Source organism: Dicentrarchus labrax, unplaced genomic scaffold (genome assembly GCF_905237075.1).
Source record: "Dicentrarchus labrax unplaced genomic scaffold, dlabrax2021, whole genome shotgun sequence".
Classification (NCBI taxonomy): Eukaryota; Metazoa; Chordata; class Actinopteri; family Moronidae; genus Dicentrarchus; species Dicentrarchus labrax.
Genome location: NW_026136712.1, coordinates 19,010,938 through 19,032,610, shown reverse-complemented (window position 1 = coordinate 19,032,610; position 21,673 = coordinate 19,010,938). Strand labels below are relative to the sequence as shown.

The 21,673-nt window shown below is 40.4% G+C and overlaps 2 protein-coding genes across 4 annotated transcripts in view; both read left to right on the top strand.

Moving 5' to 3' along the window:
- Positions 1-561: 561 nt before the first annotated feature.
- Positions 562-6,430, top strand: vps25 (vacuolar protein sorting 25 homolog). Its single transcript, XM_051417263.1, has 6 exons — positions 562-668; positions 2,572-2,717; positions 3,648-3,701; positions 3,794-3,882; positions 5,253-5,328; positions 5,552-6,430. The coding sequence occupies exons 1-6, from the start codon at positions 622-624 to the stop codon at positions 5,662-5,664; spliced, it is 525 nt and encodes a 174-aa protein (XP_051273223.1). The 5' UTR covers positions 562-621; the 3' UTR covers positions 5,665-6,430.
- Positions 6,431-7,366: 936 nt separating this feature from the next.
- The window catches only part of wnk4a (WNK lysine deficient protein kinase 4a), a 41,803-nt gene continuing 27,496 nt past the window's right edge, over positions 7,367-21,673 (top strand). For 2 of the 3 annotated variants that reach the window (XM_051417258.1, XM_051417255.1), the window contains exons 1-2: positions 7,367-7,553; positions 7,802-8,473. In XM_051417258.1, the coding sequence (XP_051273218.1) occupies positions 7,835-8,473 (639 nt within the window). In that variant the 5' untranslated portion in view covers positions 7,367-7,553; positions 7,802-7,834. The remainder of the gene's footprint in view (positions 7,554-7,801; positions 8,474-21,673) is intronic. The other variant, XM_051417256.1, reaches the window with a different exon arrangement.

Genomic DNA, 21,673 nt, shown 5'->3' with positions numbered 1-21,673 from the left:
ACTATATGGTGTCACTGTGAAATTTAAATATTAAACCAAGTTCAAGTACAGAAGAAGCATCATCAATATGTGCAATCATCACAAGTAAAGGTACTCATTACGCAGAACTGTGTTCTTGTTACGTATGTTGTTTACTTAGAAGCTACTAGTGTGTTTAATATATATCATTACTGCATTATTACATACATTATAGATATTTTGTCAGATTTTAAAACCCTGGTCCCAACTGACAAATAAAATAAAGTACCTCCAAAAAAAAAAAAACACAGTACTTGAGGTACTTGAGTGAATGTACATGTTATCTTCCACCATTGGTAATTCATATAAATCATATAAACTTCTATTACATGTTTGTAAATTACATTAATAAGTTTTACAATAATGTATACACTTTTATCGTAAGTTTCTGTATATATATTATTGTCTCATAAATATATATATATTATTTTATAATTAATTCATGAATATATATATATATATTTTTTTTAAATTAATATTTATTCCATAATAGATTTTTATTTTGAAAAACGCCTCGGTGAATCTGTGTAGCTGCGTCGGAGCCATTTGAGAGGTGGGACGCGCTTCCGGAAGCTGTCAGCCGTGAACACCGCATCAACTGCAATGAGTTTTGAGTGGCCCTGGCAGTATAACTTCCCACCGTTTTTTACGTGAGTCAGCCTGTTTCTGGGCCCCATTTAACCGAGGGTTGAGTAAAAAAGAGTGAACTGTTTATTTACCCTCCGTTGTTGAAATGTTACGGAGCGAAAAAAACGTGTTAAAAGCGCGAGCTAGCGTCACGTTAGCCGGCTAACTGGCTAAACCAAAAAAAAAAAACTGCTAGGGAAGTGGATTTCCACACCGACACTACTTTGGCTTTTTTCTTAAAGTTTGTGGAAGCAGATTTCATTCAGCGACGCATAAATGCTCGACTTACATGCGTATATAAGTGTGTGTGTGTGTGTGTGTGTGTGTGTGTGTGTGTGTGTGTGTGTGTGTTGTTTTTGCCTTTAACTTCAGTTGTCTGGTACCAAAAACACTCATTTAATACTTCCACGTCCACCAGGCGTTAACCAGTGTTACAGACAGTTCTGTATCCCATCACATTATATGGCCTGGCTGTCGTGGCCACACGGTGTGTTTTGATACCTGATAACCAGAATTTGAGACCCTACAGAAATAAATAGGGCTCACACATTTTGCTAATTGTTAAATAACTGTGTGTTTGGATAGGGTCACAACTTTTGATAAAGCGCAGGCTCACCTCACAGTATTTGGTCTTTTCTCCTGTAGTTGATCCTCCCAGGGTTGCACATTTCTGTCCACCGGCTGGACAATACCAAGAAAAACCTCAGCGGGGAAATTCCTGTAGAACAAATTGAACTCTGATGACAAGGAAAATACATGGATTATAATCATTTCCCGCGCCCTGGTATCATGTTTTAACTGTTTACTTTGTGCTACAGGCGAATTAGTGTTCACAGGGATGGTTGGGAAGGGTTCTCAGAAGTGTTTCAGTCGGGTTTTATAAATCGCTGCTTGTGTGATAAGTAAATCTGCTGCTGCCTCTTTTTTTTTCCAGTAGTGCTGATTATTCCTTGTAAATTATGACCAGACAAATGAACGTGGCTCACACTGAACATAATGTAGTCGCCTGTTTTATGCACTTAATCTGTCTAATTGGGATTAGCGTGTAGTCTGCATGCTCCCTCATATTAAGAAATCTACACTATACTTTCTGTACGTGTGATCTGGGCCTGTTCTTAGGAATTAGATGTTTAATATGTGATTATTGAACATTAAACCGTGTTAATAAGCTATTATAACACCTTCTGTTCTTCATTGAAGGCTTTTCCTGCAAGATTTGTGGGATTTTAGTCCCATTCAGCCACAAGTAGTAAGGTCCAATGCTGATGTAGGGTGATAATAAGGCCTAAGGGGTTGAGATCAGGGCTCTGTGACGACCAATCCTCCACAAAAGCAGAAGTCATGTTTATAAAGAGTTCAGCAAAAGCTCTGATGACTATTGTCTCAAGGTATCGTCATGCTCGGTCTGGTTTGGGTTAATCTTGTCATAAACAACGTACACATTTACACACACTTATCCAAATATTCACAGAACAGACAAAAAGAAGAAGAGCATCAATAGACGGAAATTTAAGAAGAGCTTCACAAAATAACACAACAGCATTATAGTGAAGTGCTGTTGCTCTGGCCTTCAAATCCTGTTATCCAGATGTAAAAAAAAAAACATGCTTGTTTTGTACAGACCCCATAAAATGTCACATCGTCATGATTTTAATATTTTTTTTCAAATAACAAATAACACAAACAACCTATAACAAGCATGACACAGGAAAAAAAAAAAAACCTTCTTACAAGATGAAAAGCTGCCAACAATCAGCATGAATCAGACCTTTTATAAAAATGACCTGAATGTCAGGTTAAACATTTTTTTGCAAGGAAAGCAAGAGACAATTTTTTAACAAGCACTAAATGTCCAGATAGGTTGAATCTTGTCTGGTGTTGGTTGATGAGTGTGCTTTGTGTCTTTTACTCTCCCACTGTGGACAGGCTACAGCCCAATGTTGATACGAGACAGAAACAGCTGGCGGCATGGTGTTCCCTGGCTCTGTCTTACTGCCGGCATCACAAGCTCTACACCCTGGACGTCATGGAGGCTCAGGAAAGCCCCGTGTTCAACAACAAGAAGATAGAACGTATCCTATAACAGTGCACCTGTGGGTCCAGTCAGGGCCAACGTTTTATACATGCATTACATATATTATACAGCTCGATCCAAGATCCTCTCATGGAGTGTATACTTGTTTACTAAAACACAATTTTCAAGTCCACATTGTCTCTCATGTTTGCGTAGATTGTTTGATTTGGATTTCTAGTCAGGGGTTTATAGGCTGCCTCCTCTTTGTGGATCTAAAGTTAAACTTTACCCACATGATATTAATGTTTACAGACAGGTTTGACTCGCTAGCTGCCCTCTACACTAGTTGTTTTCAAACTGCGGTCCAGGGACCTACAGGGCTCCTTGAGTGAATCACTTTCAGCACATTATTTTGGGACAAGGAAAGAAATAGGGTTGAACATTTGATCGTTGACTGACTGGGAAGACGTTATTATCTTCAAACCTAAAAAAAAGTACTCTGAGGGGATTCCTTAAGACAAAATACTCTCGAATTGGTGGTCCGTGATCTAATGTGCATCTTTTCTGGGGGTCCTTTAAATACAAATTCTTTGGGAACCCCTGCTCTACACGGCTGCAGCAGCCTGTGTTGAATTAGATTTTAAGTCCCTTTATTATGAGGTTCTCCTCTTGGTTTTGGTGAATAGAAGTTTGACCAAAGGAAGCGTGGTCGTATCACCAGTCACCAGTCAGTTTTCCTGGTGTTACTGGAGTTAAAGGGGAACTCCACTGATTTTACATATCAGAGTTTGTTGACATGTGTTGGGGCGTACTACTGCAAATATGAAAAAAGTTGTATGAAGCCTTTCCTGTTTTTGTTATAAGAGAGTAATGCTAAACGCAGATTGTGCTCTTTTAAGAGAGTTCACTATTTTGTTAGTTCCTCCATCAAGACACTGATCCTAACTCCTGCGCATTCGTTCCTTTTTGTGCCTTAACTGAATTTCAGGAAAACTGTCAATGGAAGCAATTCAAGTTGTGTTTGAGGAATTGAGGAAAAAAGGTAAATTTTGTCCTGTCTAGATGTTTGCACTCACTGTGAATTCATTTTAACAGTAATAAACATTTTTTAATCGTTCTGTTGTCTGATCTCAGGGAACCTCGAGTGGTTGGACAAAAACAAGTCTCGGTGTTTAGTCATGTGGAGACGACCGGAGGAATGGGGCAAGTTAATATACCAGTGGGTGAGTCATCAAACTTGAGACACATACTGTACTGTCTGTGAAACTGTACACTTTTGTACATTGGTGGGGCTGATAAAGGATAAATGGAAAGAAGGAAATGTTCTCTAAAGCAATAAATAAGAGCTAAATTTGAAAGCAGTGTGAATTTACGGCTGTCAGAGATTGTTGTTCGGTGTTATTGTGTTGTTGTTATTCAGGCAGCTAAGATAATTACAGACCTTTTTTAGAACAAGAACAACAATTAATTTCACTGTTTTTCTGTTTCTTTACACACAGGCCCAAAATACACTCTCATACACAGGGCTTAGAGACATTCAAATGTTGATAGAGAGAGAGAGGGTGGAGATATGGGAGCAGTTAGGGTCAATGCTGAAATTGAATCGGTGACCGTCCGGTTCCCAAGCCCCTGGTCCCTACGGACTGAGCTATTTATATACACATGGAACGTAGAATATGTGGCAATAACTAACTACAAAAGGATGAAACAATAAGCGCTCTCCACAGTCAGTGCGTTTACATGCATTTTAATAACTGGGTTAAAGTTTCTGCTGTAACCTGATTCTTCAATGTCCTCTAGACTGGGTCTCTGTAATCAAGGTTGGACGTCAGGCAACAACATTTGCTGTAGAGGTGTAACCAACATCACAGCAACGTGCACACAATGTGGTTAATAATATTCTGGATAGATGATTGTAGACCCATCACTTTTAATATTTTTAAGTTTTAAGAATGAGTGCTGCAGTCTGATAATATATTTATATTGTTGTTATTGTTAAGAGATTCAGTGAAAATACCAAAGCCATCAGTGAATTGATCTATTCATGTCTAAAAACTATTAACACAGCTGTAAATAGGCACTAGCGTATATTAGCGAGGCCTTTTTTAAAGATTTATGCCTTCATGAGGAGCAAATGTGTTTGCAGCTGAGTGCCACAGGCTGAGGAATTCAATAAGTGTTGAGAGCTTGAGTGAAGTATCGTTTGTTTTGGTCTTTTCATCTGATTTATTAACAGAAGTATAGACTATCAGCAGTGTGCTCTAACAGTCTGTGACAGGGATGATCAAAACCAGACCAAAGCCAAGGTAGAAGTCCCAGCTGGGTGATTTATTATGAGCAGATCCGACATTCTTCATGTGTGATGAAGACTTTGAGTTTGTCAAAACATTAGTTGCTGCACCTCTATTTATAACCACCTGCTCCAGATCTCATTCCTCCGGTATGAAAAAATAACTTATTCCCAAACCTTTTCTCAGAAAATGGAGTCATCCGAAGAGAACGAGTGTTGTGCCTCTCCTCGACCGTCGGAGATAAACAGTTTAATGTTTGCTTATTTTCTCACTGATTGTTATTCTGCTCTTTGACCTTTTAGGTTTCCAAAAACGGGATGGTCAACTCTGTGTTTACACTTTACGAGTTGTCCAACGGTGATGACACAGAAGGTGAAGGTATGACACCTTTTTAAAATGTTTTTACCTTATTTTTTAAATCCTATATCCTTTGTTTCTATTTGTATTTGTCTTATTTTCTACAGTTGTAGCCCTGGAAATGTTTCAGTCTTGAGTTTCCGCATGCAAAACACCATGTAACTTTGTTTTGAAAGGTGCTGTACATTAATAGTTTATTATTCTTATTGTACATTCATACATGAACTGTAATCTGTTTCTCCAGAGTTCCACGGTTTGGAAGAGTGGATGCTGCTGCGCTCTTTGCAGGCGTTACAAACAGAAGGCAAAGCAGAGGTCATCACCATAGATGATGGAAAGGGGGTCAAATTCTTTTGAAACGGTGCTGGAATCACACACACACTCTTATCTGGGAGCCGTCATACTGTACCTTACAGGAAATGTTTAAGATTTAGCCATTTAAGGCTATACAAGGTGCACCTCATAACCCAGCCCAAAGGATGCTGGTCCTGCAGTTGTTGTTGCCTTTTGCTTTGCCCGAGTTCAAAGCCTTTTCTTATTGGAAGACAACCAATATCATTTCGACGTGTTTGAGGGGGGCGGGGAAGTATTTGAGGTGACAGTGTTTTAAAGTTGTCACTCTTTTTGAGGTAACATTTGTTGCCATTTAAACATGCAATGAGTCTTATCAGGGTAAACACTATCATGTCTGAATACTCCTGGGGAAAATCTCTCCCCATCAGCTGTAACTTCGCTCTTTCTTTATTGTAAATACGACAACTTTTAACCCTGATTTTTCCCTGCTAACAAAATTTGGGTATAATTAGCTCTGGACCACTTTTGCTCGGGTGTTGTTCCTCTGTTCCAACCAGACATCCCAAAGAAATCCCAGAACACAACACCAGGGGGACTTTTTATTTTGAGAATAAATGCTTCCAGAAGAGGAACACCACAGAGACTTGGACCACCAATCCTGGCTCCACTCAGCTGAGTGTAATAATAGTGGACTTCATGTACAGATTGCTGTCTATTATTGTGCAGTAGCTACTGTGACACTCCTGTTCTCCTCTCGCTCTCTTTCTTTGTGTATATCCAACCAACTTTTTTCATATCCTGTAGAAAAATAAATTAGAAATTTGATACATTTGCTTGTTTTTTTTTCTCTCTAAAATGTCCTCTACACTCTTTGAGTTGTGTTTAGAAGTGTTAAAAACAGAAGTGATGGCATTAACAGTGCCCCACAGTGTGCAGACGTGCAGACTCGAACCACAGTGATGGAAATGTTCTGCTCCACTTTCTGCCTGCAGCTGTACTGAATGACTGCACACTTGATGGTCCACTCACATCATGCGCTGTGTGTCCCTGCCTGTGGGGATGATACAGCTCCAGTGAATCTGGTGTGTTATTTTCTGATAACACCCAGCGTGTACACATGTTGGACAGGTGGGGCCCGCTGGGGCCCACTGTGGCCTTGGCTGATAAAGGTATCCTGTTTCAGCAGCAGCTGCAGCAACTCTCCGCGGTGTGGCTCCCCCTCCAGGTCTGGCCCGCACGCCGCACATGCCCTCCTCGGGCTGCATATCTCTCTCATTCAGGATGATCAAATGACGACAGACTGAGAGAAACCTGTAGTGAAATGACTCACCAGTTGTATCTTAATTCAGAGAAACTAGAGAAGTTGCGCTGGTCAATGACGGACCAATTAGAAGAGGAGACATCCTGTTCTTGTGTTCTCTGTGCGCAGTCTTGAGTTCAGTGGAAGACCAAAGTCTGGCACGTATCCAGCAAATCAATACGAAGAAATGTCAGTAAAGAATTTAAGCTCATGGGTCATCTCTGAAACACCCTTCTTTTGCATCTTATACGACTCACAGTCCGGAGACGACAGATTTTAAAGGCACAAATCTTTTTTGGCAAACAAAAACATTCTAATGAACTGTTTGGGGCTTTAAAAAGTATTAGTTTGCAAACAGCCTCTCAGATCATACTGTAATTACTCCCTCTGGATAGTCCTATTAGCGCGTCCAAGCTGCGGGCGGGCGGGGGGGGCGGAGTTGGGAGCGCGCACTGGGAGCGCACAGGACGCACAGCCCTCCGGAGCTCTGTTGATATAGGCAGCGCCGTCCTTTCACTGGAGGTTATGGCTGAGGACTTTGTAAGGAGAAGAGAAGAGGACCACTCTGATTATTTGATAGGAACAATGCGTTAATCTGCGTTTATGTGCGCAATGAGTTTATGAATGTTACTTTACGCAGCGGCTGTGATGAGTAAGTACACTGTTGTTACTTTTCTGTGTTTTTACCAGACGATATTCCTGACTGTAGCTACAGGTAATGCCAGTTCAGATATTATAGATAGCCATGTTTAATCTTGTCTTTGTTATTCTGGTATACCGGACGCGTTATTTTGTGGTCAGCCTTTGTTTAAAGCCTCTGACTTCACTGACATCATGGAAAAGTAACTTGGAACTTGACGTAACGGTACTCTATTGTCTTGATGCCATTTCCACATTTAGGCTCTGAATCAAGAAGTCGTTGAACCTGCTACAATGTCACACGCACAGGTTGAGATACCAGGACGCGGTTTCCCAGGCCTCTCTATGGATATGACCGACGACTGCTTATCCCGGGTCCCATCCGTGCTCAGGGCGCACGGTTTGGGCGCACGGAGAAACTCTTATGGGCTGCAGAAAATTAGCATGGACATCGATTCGCCTCTGTACAGCGGCGCCCTTTCCAAAGCCTTGTCCTGGTCAGCTGAGAATATACTAACTCTGCCCGAGTCCAGAGCAGAGGAGGAGAAAACCGACGACTATCCGCCGTCACCGTCCCCAGTTTCCAGCCCGGGCACCAGCTCCAACACGCCCCCCTGCAGCCAGGAGCCTGACGCCGGCTCTCTCAGCGGCTCTCTCACCGGGACCTGGAACCCGAGAACCAGCGCTCAGGACGCCAGCTCGGAGTCTGAAAATGAACTTCAGCACAAACAGCACAAGATCTTGTCTCGCATCACGTTTGATACTCAGTGGGAGCAGGAGGAGAAAGAGGACGTGGAGACCAAAGCGGTTGCAACCTCACCTGATGGAAGATATCTCAAATTCAACATAGAGATTGGAAGGGGGTCTTTCAAGACGGTATATAAAGGACTTGACACAGAGACAACAGTGGAGGTGGCATGGTGTGAGCTACAGGTAGGATGGCTTCTTTTAGATTTCACTGTAGAACAACACTTCAAAAAAATGTATACTTATATTTAAAAAATGACTTCCCTTTATGCACAGTCCACACTACAGCTGCACTAGTTTTTCAGCCAAAGTCTGCACTGTAGTTTATCTTCCTTTCACTCCCTCAGCAACAAACCAGGTCAGAAACACAAGCTCATACTTTCCCTGCTCTCCTGCCCCACTCAGCTCTAATCCCCCCCTCGGGTCATCATAGTTGATGTGAAGCAGCTTATTAACTGAACATTATTCCTTGTTGACCTTGAGACGGGCTGTGTCAGGCCCGTTCATGGTAACCCAGGTCATTCTGTCAGCAGTCAGCTCCAAACTGAACCACTCTGCCTGCCATGATCCCCTCTAATCTCTGTTTTCATTAACAACCGGTGACACCAAGGCTAGCCCTCTGAACGCCTCACGTGGAAACTAAGAACAACCGAGAGATCATTTGTATCTCTGTTTCTACTGTCAGTGTTTGCCAGTGCAGTAATAGTTCCACTTGTGCTTTGAAATGTTTCCATCCTGGACTAAGAGATCTGTGAGATAATGTCTCTGGGTTTATGCTCACATGTAGCATGTAAACATCCCTGAGTAAGACATCTACAGTTTCACACACACACACTCTTTTTTTTTTTTTTTTTTTTTGTCTGTCCAGTCTGATGAAAACATACAGAGGTGTGTCAGTTCTTTTTTTTATGACACAGTGTTTGGCATGCAGGAACTAAACAGCCTGGGTAACAGCTGCTTCTTCTCTTGCTTACATGGTTTGATAGCACAGTGGAGGATTTAAAGATTTAAGCTTTAAGTCCTCTCTTAACATTTGCTGTTGTGTGTGACGTGCATTGGTATCACTATCTGGCAGTCATATAAGACTTCTCAGGTGCGACGTTGTGCCCTCATACCCTCTAAACCTCAGTTTAAACCCTGTGCCACTGACATTGGACTACATAAACACTGGCAAATGATCCCTTTTATTTTGATCAGTCCAATCTAAAAGATATTGACAGTTGTTTGAAGGCATTGGTGCACATGAAAGCGACTACTCACTTTGCTCTGATGCACAGAGGTAGTCTTTGTCTCGCCTTTAAGCTCTGCAGGAGACACCAGTCCACACAGTCAGGGATTATGCAAGGTGAAGTGAATCTGCCCCTCAAGGCTCAAGCTCCAGCACCAGCAGGTTGGGACTTCCAAGAGCCTCAAGAGCCCACCTGTCAGTTCGCACAACAGGTGTCTGTTTGGGGGAGGTAGAAACAGAGACTCCCAGGCTTTGCGAGGCACAGATGTCCCTCTACCTACACTGTTACGACTCATTTGTGGATGTTTCATAGCCTCAAGTCAAACACAAGCGGGGGTCCACCAGTATTTGTGGTCTGACTTTTAAAACATACCCTTTTAACTTGTGTGGAGTCAAAAGTGCAACACAGTGTGTTGCGGCTGTTTGGCCAGGGCCCCAATTGGAAACAAGCATGCTATTTCATCTCTTTACTTGAGACATGAGCCCAGTTAAGCTCCTTAATCACTCCTAATAAGCTTAAAGGTGGCCATTGTTGATATGGTTACTGTTGTGTTAAGTTAACCTCAAAGACACAGACTCAGCTGCAGTTGCATTTCTTCACTGAAATCACCACCCCGTCCTCCCCATGTGTCCTTGATTGCTCAAATGAACACAAAAGCTGGCTGTTGGTGGCTAAACACAATCACCGCTGTAATGTTGACAGAGCAGCAGTCGAAGGTGCGTCATTACAAGTCAGGTAGAAATGCTTTAAGCTCTTTTAACTATATATTATTATTATTGTGAGCTGTAAGCTGCAGGCAGTGAAGATCAGCTGTTCAGACAGTGAAGGGGGTTCAAACAACATCTGCTTTACCTGATTCTTATACAGATCATTTCAATTAGTCATCATTTTTACTGAGACACTCCTGTGTGCGCTGTATTGCCAGTGCTGTTACACTGAACACTGGTCTGTCTGGGTGGTGTCAGTAGGAACCTTTTGTGCTAGCACATAAAAGTAAACAATACATTTAGATTCTTTCGTGACATGCAATACCAAAACCCAGCCCGGACAGTATGAAATAAGAAGACAGGGCTCACGTCACTGCCAATGAACTTTGGCGACTAAGAATAAACCGACTGGGTAATATTAAGACTGTAATACAATAGAAAAGCAACCACTCACTGGAACCAGCACTCCCTTAAGCATATTAGTCATTTTTGGACCTAGGACAGATATTCCTCAGGCAAACAAATGAAGAAAAATGAGTATATATATATATATTTATAGTGTATAACATAATATATAACAACATGCCTAATGTCTGAAGAAGGTCAGTGTTGGGTTTAAACGTCTCTGACATACACTAAATACACTTTTCTGTTAACTTGGTGTTCATGTATGCACATCTTGATGCTGCTATAAAATGAATGAGGTATGAACAATATTATCAGCTAACTTTAGCTTATCACAGATATACCAGTGTCAGCTGATTAAACAAACAAACAAGAAATGTCAGCACAGAAATATACTTTTGAGGTAATTTTGAAACACTTTTCCAATTAAATAAAACACTCCCAAGTAAATTTTTTCAACTGTAAATTATAAATATTTGTATTGGACACAATAGATGATTATTTACACACCCTTTTGTACAAAAATGTAGACATGTTGCTCCTAGGTTACGAGCCAAGTATCAGAGATTCTCGACCTCTGCATCCTTCTGCGTCCTTCCTTATCTAATCTACACATGCCTAGTCAATACAAACCATTTTTACTCGTAGCGCAAACAGATGTAGAGAGTTATTTCAGGGACAGGGCCACAATACCAGTAAGACACTGGCTAAAACTACTGACAGAACACAAACCATTTTTAAATATCCAATAATGTCAACCCTGTAACATAGTTCACATATAAAATCCCAGTATTTCACAATGTGCTGCAACTATTATTTCACTTGTAATATTGATTAATTAACTTAGTTGGTTCATCCCTCTATGTTCTGTACGGTCCTAGTGATGTTTTCTTTTCTTTCCTCTGAATTACGACCCACATAACAAACCAATTCAGATAGAACACACATAGAATAACAGAAAAATAAAGACAAATCAAAAGTCAGTTCAGTCTGATTATCAGCACGGTTTCCTCATATGTTTTAAAGTAATTAAAGAAAAGGAGTGTACTGTAATGTTGTGGAGTCTTTAGTAGAATAATTAACAGTGTGGCTGTAGGTTTAGAGCCGTTTCCAAAAGCAGGAAGGCGAAAAAAAAACCTTCCCAGGTGGCAGCTACCTAGCAACCCTTCCCCCACGGGCTCACAGGTTACTCAGGTGCCATATAGGCAACATAAACTGGCCTTTGAAGGCAATGTAGACGTCATAAAAAATGGATGAGCGATTGTATCGTCCCCTCCCATGTCCATTCATTTACACTGAGGCAAGAAGAGTTTACAACCTTCTGCATATGCTGTGTCATTGTTACTGCAGCTTGCACACAAAACTGCAACAAATATGAAAGGCTGATCATCTGTCATAACATGGAATCACGAGCATGAAGCTTCCACCCAGAACAACGAAGCATGAATGCAACAACACAGTGAGCATCTGAGTAGCTGATAGGAACGAGTGCACTGAGGCACAGATCCTTTTTGATTTTCCCCTTTAAATGGAATTGGTTGCACAATACGTGATCTTATTCAAGGGCAGCTTCCAGCAGCTTCCTCCAGCCTGCAGCAGACGCTCAGACACTTTTATACTCTCATGTTTCACTTTTAAACCCAAACAACACTTTAATTGTGCTTTATATAAACAGCTTCACCATGCTCTACTTCACCACAGCCACCTGTATTTTCAGCACTATCAGTGTGAGGGCCGAGCCTGATGCGAAATCTGCTTGAGTGCATTTAAAAATACTGCAGCACCCACAACCAATTAGCCAATTCCTTGGATGCATGAATACAGGCTGAGAGACAGTTTTCTGTTAATAATGACATACCAGGTTGTAAAAGTGGTGCGCTTGTGTGGTCGTAGTTTTTGTAGATGGTCACAAAGTTTTTTTTTGGCAAATGAGAACACTTTCTTGTGGTAACCCTTTCCTGCAACACAGAAATCTCTCTACTGATATTGTGTCTAGTGGGGGCTTTTATTTTGTCTGTGCTGCTTGGTATAAATGGATAGTTTCAGTGTGGAGAAGGCTGGCACATTGCTTTTAACTGCAGAATCAAGTTTAGCAGAAGTAATTTTCATTGAGGTCAAAATATGTCTTTAGCACTGAGTATTGAAAACTGGCAAGCACTGAATGTCCAGTCATGTTTCGCCACTTTTAGAGAGTTCTGGTGCAGCTGCTTCTGTTTAGATAAAGGAGAAGTTCAACAATTTGGGAAATACACTTACCTGCCTTTTACAGCTACAGCCAACATTTTTGTTGGCTTAGCATAAACACACAAGGAGGAAACAGCAGCTACTGATTTTGTGTGTTTGTTAAATTGTCAAACTTTGGCTTCTTTTGTTAAATTTAAAATTTAAAGGTCCAGTGTGTAGGATTTTATGAACTCTAGCGGTGTAGCTGCACATTGAAACTCCTACAAAATGTGCAAAAATGCGAATGCCCCTATCTAGAGCCAGTTTTGGGTTTCCACAGAAGGCGACCCACGTCATCTGTAGATGAATTGCTCAGGTAACAAAAACATAATGAGTCGTACTTTCAGGTGATTATACAATAATGAAAACGACGAAAGAAAGGGACTTGTAGAAACGCATTTTTAGATTTTTAAAAGTAGAGAATTGGTAAAAATACAAAACATTCGCTGGTTTGACCTTCTCAACTTTTAAGAAGTGGTGCATTTCCATGTTTTATAGTGGCAGTCAGTGTATTATAAGCTTGTGGGGTTGAGAAAATTAACTACGTTTCTGATAATTGATAACTTGACTTTCAATCTTGATTTTACTTTTACTTTATCAACTGATTGGAGTGCTGTAGCAATGAACTTACGATGGGCGGGTTTCACTATTTTCTGACATTTTACAGACTAAACAATCAATGCATCAAAAAGACAATAAACAGTTTAATTTATATGAAAAAGGAATATTAGTTTCAGCCGGCTCAATTCGGGATGTTTAAAGGAAGCAAGAGTTACCTAAGGACAAAAGAAAGGAGGAGGGGGTGTGGAGGTGGAAGATTTACATCACCCCTGCTGTAGTAAGAACTGGAACCATTACTGTAGTGAAAGTGGTCTCATTGGGTAGAAAGAGTTGGAAGCTGCCCTGTTAACATTTTAAAGCTCATATAATAGCGCCGGATTAAATTAAAGCTGTAAAATCTTATTAACGTCTTGCTACTCTGGTCTGCACAGTTTGTATTCTGAGTTATGAGGTTAAACAACAAAGCATAAATCTAGTTTGGCACAAACCCTAGATTTTCTGTTTCCCCCTCTCTCATGCTGGCCTGTATGGGCCTCATACAAGCCTGGCTGTGTAACCTTTATCTGAATGTGGCTAGTGTTCAGTGACATAACACAAGCTGTGGGCTTCCTATCAGTTCTACTGTAGCCAACATCAACACTGTCTTTCCTTGCAGGGCCCACGGTGCAGCGAGCTCCAGCTTATCAGGGCCGGCCACTGTTCTCCTCAGGGGAAAGTGAAGGAGGCCCACAATGATAGCCTACATTTGCACATGGCAGCACGTCACTTTGACGTGAGGGCTGTTTGTTTGTTTGCGTTAACGCTGCACAGTCTTAAAAAGGAAGGCCATACTGTGTCAGCTATTAAACTTGTACTGTACTAAATGTGCACCCATTTGGTGATTGCCTTACAAGATACAGTGTCTGTATCACACAGTATGCACTCAGCACTGAGGCTAGATAACACTGTCTCATTGGCTGCTGTTGATAGTATGTTAGTGTCTTATTTAGGGTGGATACTGTGGGTACAAGCTGTGTGCAGGAGCCTGGGGCTATTTGGTGTGGTTCTGTGTTTCTATTGGAAACTAAACTGCTCGTTAGAGTCAATGTGTTTTTCTATGTGTCTTAGACCTATGATAGACTGGTGATTGTACCTTTACTCTCCCATAATGCATGCTGGGGGTGGCTGCAGACCTGCTGTGACCCTGAACAGAATAGATAGGTGGATGGTACAAACGATGCTAGAAAAAAGTTAAGAGAACCACACATGGAGGCCTTTAGGTGTCAAAGAAACATGAATCAGTGTTGCTAAAGAGTGTTCCGATAATCTTCCAGACTTTTGCTTATTAGTGTATTTAATTTAGTACTACATATGTTTACTTTATTAAATTATGTTTAACCACAGTAGTCTGCAATGTCTGTTCATTTAAACTGATTAACCTTTCATTTTTAAGTACACATACAGTAAGAAAATTAATGCTCCAGTCTTTTTAATGAAAGACAGAGCCTCGTATTATTTCTATTATTACTTATTGGGACACATTAATACAATAATGCCTTTACACTAGCTTGAGTAAGCTCATGTAAGTATTGATTGATAGAAAGCTGAACATGATAGCCTAGATAAGCGAGGGTTAGTCAGGTTACCAGACATACAAACACTGTAATCTGACTTTCTGTTTGTTTTTCTATTATGTTTAAGGCCTCAACAAACATCCAACATCCATTCTGTGAAGTCACAACAGAGTTTTTGACTTTGCATATCATATCATATACTTATTGCCTATCATTCTATTCTTTTTTCATCTGTCAGCAGCTTCACAACTGGTCTTACATGTAACTCTGCCAGCTACAGGCTGGGAACAGCAAATGGAAAAAACAGATTAGAAACGGGTTCTCCATCTGCCAGATATAATGACGGAGCTATTGTACTTTTATGTACATGAGTGTGCTGTTGGCAAGGGCTCTGTCTCTGCTGAGTCGCTGCTTTTATAAGGATCCCTCTGTAGATCGATTCTTCATGTGAGAGATTTCAGCAAGTGATCCAGGATTTTTATTTTTTTTTCAAGTTTTCCAGCTTCCAGTAAGAGTATTACGGTGGCCCAGATTTTATACAATCACCAGCTTTGCTTCATGTTTGTCAGATGGAAAGATTGTTTCATGACACCATGCTTTGGATCCTTTCAAAATAACATCAATATCCATTCCTCCACAATAATCTTTTGTGTTTACAGTAATCACATTGGCTCTGTATTTTAAAGGAGCACAAATACAACATATGCATCTCTGCTGGGACTTGCCCTTAGCTCTCAGATTAGCTCTAAATCCTCTGTCTATCATGCCTATTAAAAGTACTCTTCATAAAGATGATTCGTAACATAAAGGCCTATATACACGGTGCAGTAACAGCGATCTTGCAGGTTAATTGCATGTCACGCGGTGCGAGATGAAGCTAAAAAAAGCATCTGTGTCAGCTAGAACAATGTTAGCTAAACATTTATTCTGTGTACTTTAAGACATTAATATTTCTCTACATTAAATAAACCAATAAATTAAGAAATAGACAGTTGCAATACCAGTCAATGTTCTGCGTCATTTCATGCCATATTTTGATTGGTCGGTTTGTGGATGTTGGTCGTGGCAGCAGTCACATTGAGAGTGGACTTTAGGTTATGATCTTGGACCACCGTTTTGGGTTCACGATGGGGCTACGACTTCATTATCGATTTAATTCTGTCGCTTATTTGATCAGTTTGATTGATTGAACTGTCAACAGATTATCATAACACAGCGACAGTCTCACAACCCAAACATATTCAGTTTACAATAATGTAAAACTTAAAGAAACTGCAGATCTTCATATTTCAGGAAGTTGGAACCAGATTGTTTGATAAATGACTTAATCTAACTGACAAATTGTTCCAGCAATACGACCACGTTTCTCTCAAGATTTTCGACTTTTGCCCAGGACTGTCCAGTATCATACAGTTTATAGAAGAAAAAAAACAGTTGTGCACTTTGGAAACATTTCTTCTCTTCACAGGGTTTTTACTGTTGACAGTGTGTGAGTGTACGGTCGTTCCTTTAGGGGAAAACACGTGGTCACCCTGCAGTTCGGGCTCTGGAGAGGCCCGAGTCCTGCTTCCTAAACAAACCAAAGACCTCAAGTTTTAATAGCTGTTGGGGCTCTGAGGCCATAGTTGGTAAGGGAAAAGACTGCTCCTCAGGGTAACCTCTGGTCATCTCTGAACTGACCGTGTGTGTCGGAGCGTGCAGGACGGAGGTGTCAGGAGTGTAAATGTGCTCTAAGTTGCCATGTGATTTCCTGGGATGAATCGGCCATTGGTGCACAGTAATGGCTCTACCTGTTTGGGGTCCGGCACCTCGCAATACGCATCAACAAACACTGGAATGTGTTTTTCTATTTCAACAGAAAGCATTCATTTCTGTTCCTCCTAGACTTGCGCTGTCTCAGTTCACATTTATCTTCAACCTCTAAAGTCAGTGCTTATATTCGTGCTCCTAAAATATTTCTCATTTTGACTCTGTACTGGACAGAGTTGAGCAGCCAGGCGAGGATTCATAAATCTTTCACGTTGTTGCCTTCCTGTGACAAGGGCACCGCTTGCATACCATCACTTCGTAAACTATATCCGGTCCGGGTTGCCAGTGGCACTTGATAGCACATCCTTATTTGTCAGTGTAACACTATGCTGCTGCCCCCCCTCCTGCAGTCATACAGTTTCAAAATGAAACACATGATTCACGTTTCGTTTCAGTTAAATGTTTCATTTTGTTCTGTTTGCCAGACTTTCCCGACAGTGTCCGTACAAACAGATCTTTTTATGATTATGAAGGGACTTTGTTCAGATATTTGGGATTTTAAATGATATTTAAGGTTTTTTATCAGTTTTATAAAAAGCTTAATAAAAAGCGATATTAAAAAAGACTGGCTGGCTGTTGCTGAGCCTGGGGTCATGACAACTTCAAAAGGCTTTGTTCTAACACGCTCCTGGTCAAATCTCAAGCAAATACTTGCTCCCAACAAAGCTCAGCATATTGTCCGGCTTGGAGTACCAGATGTGTGGAGCTTTCTGCATCAGGACGGTTCAAACAGTCACAACTTTGTCGTCATCCGTAGAAAAATATACTTGATGTTTACTTGATTGTCTATATCCCTAGTTCCCAATCTCGGGCTCAAGCTACAGTCAATTTAAGGGGAGATTGTGACATCAGATGAGTATCCACATAGAAAAATAATTATTTTCTTCACCCTTAATTAAGTGTTTTTAAATTGCTTTCTCCTCATCAAGAACCTTACCTTCTGTAAAGGAGCTGTAGGGCATCCAAACCAAAATCTATTTATTAACAATTGCAACTACAGATTTGATGATTGTCTTAAAAACTTAACACTCTTTATTAATTACTTCCTAACATTTGTAACTTCTGATTTGAATGCTTATTAGACCATTTATTAATGGTTTACCAACATTTATAAGTGCATTATTTCCAAATATTAAAGCTAAATAAAATAATTTTCCACAACCTGGCAACCCAAATTTTTTGTAATAATGGCTGATCAATAAAGTATTGGTAACTGATTTATTAACCAACAATAAAGCCATTAATCAGAACATAGAAACCATTTTATTGTTTATTTTAGATTTTTATGAAATAATGAATAATTCTACTGCGTCAGGTCTGTAGAAAATTATTGAAATTAAACAAGACAAAAGGTTTGGGAACTGACCTTCTGGTTCTCTGCCTCCCCTGGCAGATCCCACCTATGTGACAGCCAAGTAGTCTTAAACAAACTATAAAAACAAGTATGTGCAAATACTGTTTGGCCCAGGTCTTTCCTATAAGAAAACAGGCGCCAGAAGATCTAAGAAATCCGCCCAAGAGGGACATACCTTTTAAACTTGTCAGATATGCATTGTATCATGAACTTGTTGAGGCCTGTAGTCTGAACCCCGGATGATAATTACTGTAAACATTTTTAAAATAATTAGAGCTGAGGTACTTCTTGTAATCTGAACGGGAGTTTACATCCGTCAACGTCAATGATTAGATGCAATCTGTGTATTACAGGGCTGCCATTAAAAATGTCAGAGATAATTGTTGAGCAGTTGAATTATTACAGCATTTATGCTTCATGTTCAGATCACAAAAACTGATTTATGTCTATTTTAGCAAACAATATGTGGCTGTTATGACTCCCAGAATGACTCATTTTTACGAGGCTAATAATATAATAGGAAGTCAAACAGTAAAGGATTAATCCTTTATTATCATTATTATTTTATTTTAAAATAAATGTGACCCCAAAAAGTACAAAATCAAGTACCAACAAAAATAACTATGTTAATTAATTTACAATAAAATATTTTATAAAGTTTTCTGTAGTCAAAAAGGCTCTCTGTTGTAAAGATGTAGGCACACAGATTGTTGTTGTTGCCTGGGTTAGCCAGTTGACTCAGTGTAATCAGGTTTAAGAGCCCACAGGTTCGCCATGGCCCTTTATAGCGGTAGAAGACGTAACTGTGACTGAGCATGACAAGCTGTGACGTCCGCTGTGCCAGTGTACCTAACACACCATTTTCAATAATGGCCCTCAGTGTGCAGGACGAGAAACAGCTAAATATATGTTGTTTTTTTATGGAAGAATCTCCTGTCACACATTACTTGTTTATTGAATTCTCACACAGCTGCTCCATTAAGGAGGGACATCAGTTTGGGTATATAAAAGAGTTAGTTACAAACAAGCCGCAGTGGACACACACTGGTAAAATTTAAGTTTTTGCTCAAATTTCAGCTTCAGAAACTTTCTCTTTGTTAGATTTTAGTGCTTTAGTTGCAAGACTGTTTTTCACCCTGATAAAAGCCTAACTCTATGATTAAACTCATCATAAAAAGGGTGTCTAAGATAAACTAAGCTCTTTCCATCCCTTTGCTGTTTCTCCACATCATCATGTTGACCTGACTTCCCCGCTGTATTTTTGAAGACAAAACTCATACAAGCTGTGTCCTCCAGGCGTCTTATGATCTTTCTGTGGTTCGCTGGGTTTGCTGAAGAGGACAAAGTGTTTGTTCCATTCACAATCTTCCCTTCAAATGCCATTACACCGAGAGAACTGCCCATACACCTTCCCCTCCAGAACTTCAATGCTTCCTTCTCTCACAGGGTTATTTGATCAGATTGGAGCAAAGAATGTCCTCTCGTCTACATTTAACTTTACATTTGACCTGAGACGGCTCAGAGGCCAGCTCAAAAGTCTCTCAGGTCAAACTGGTCTTCGCAGTGTCGCACACACACCATGCAGCGTTAAGCGTTGAAGTCACAAAGGGATCATTGTTTATGAGTTGCTGTTCATGCCTGGGAAATTCCCTATACATCTTACATATTGATATTTACTGTGTTGACATTCAGTACTTAATGTCTAAAGCATTCAATGGTCACCTACAAGCGACTGTAGAATAAGTCTTTGACATTTCCATAATCACAAGCTACAATGTAAGAAGCACAACAACAGACAATGATACTACATAAGTGAAGGAATGGCATGGATCAGGCAGGTAGCGTGCAAGGAAAAGCTACCAGTTACTGTAACTGCGTAATAGAACAACAATTCAACTTGAAAGGCAAAGGGATTATTTAAGGAGAGTGTCTTAAAGGGCCGTACTATAAGCCCAGAGACGTTTATAGAATGAATGAGGATTTAGTGAGTCACTAAAAGCAAACACCAGGCACGTTAAGATGTCAAGAATAACAAAGTAAATAGACCAAAGATACAAGATCTCTCAGCTCTCAAACAAATCAGTCTTAGTCTGTTAAGGTGATGCAATACTTTCTGAGACTACTCGTACTGTACAGTTCAGAAGATAGCATTGTAATTGTCAAAAGATATTAGAGCTGGACCGATATATCGAGTAGGCTGATACAGTATTAGTCCAATCCAATACAGTTTGTCCAACGGAGAACAAAATCTAGAATAAATCTAAGAGATACCTATCAAGATTGTTTGTTTATGTTATATATTTATGGTTAAAAAGTCCTCCAGTATCGGTCAGGCTATCAAATATAGTCATATCTTCAAAAAGCATCTAAAGGTGGAAAACAACTTGCTTGACAGGCCACTTTTCACTATTGAGATACATGAGAGATACGCGTAATCCTGCTTCTAGGTCTCTTTTTACTTGTGCAGGTAATTAGCTGGGCGCCACAAGTCAGGTCAGGTTGTTGGTGTGAGAGCAGCAGTCAGAGGCTGGTCTGAGTCCTCAATCCTTATGAGATTAATGGCTAACCTCCCTCTGCCCGCTCCATTTACAGAACATGTCAAGTTTTCCTTGGAAAGAGCACACTGCCACCTCAGTTCTCACCTGCAAACATCTAAATGCAACACTGTACCAGTGTGAGAGCCTACGTGCGTGTTCATACGAAGTGTATGTCAGTCAAGGCGGGAATGTTCGTCTCTGAGGCGTGAGGTCAGATGTTTTTTTTTTTTTTTTTTTCTGTCTCTTTGCCTTTGACCTCAATCCCAGAGTTTGGCGAAGCAAGTCGTCACCGCCTTCGGAAGCCGTGCAGGTTCCCTCCTGCCTACTCTGTCATCAAACGGTCTCTGTGAACTCTGGTCTTTATCTGCAGGGCTCCTCACTGTCGGCATCTGGAGCACAGGAGTTATGGCCTGTTAACAGTGCTTTGAATAATAAGTTAATGACAGGAAGAAGAGGGGATGCTTTACTTTTAGTCCCTAAAAGGGTTCAAACAGAGGTCAAGGTAGATGGAAATGTCAGATGAATTTGATTATTTCTGGAATCAAACAAAAAGATAGGACTTGATCTTTCATGTATTATTACTGATACATATTGTACTGTAGCTATTATTAACAGCTGCTTTTCTAGGGCTGTACCTAACAAATTGTTGTCTTGATCAGATCAGTTAATCATTCCCTTATTTTGTCTACTGATCAGTTGATTGTTAGTCTATTATAGGTAAGAAAATGGTGGTAAATAGCACAATTTCCCAAAGCCCAAGATAACTTTCTTCTTTTCAATGCAATATTTTATGTCTTTCTTATTGTCAACAAATTCCATGAAAAAAAAAAGCTATTAAAACCACATAAATGAGCTCCACTGTTGCACTGGGTGACATGTGCCTTAATTACAACAAACGTGGGCACTGTAGTTTATTTTGACTCAATCCCACATACACTGCCGTCCTACTGCCGTATAAATACTCACTGGAGCACGAAAACTGTGTTAATCCGCTGCTGAAAATAGTCC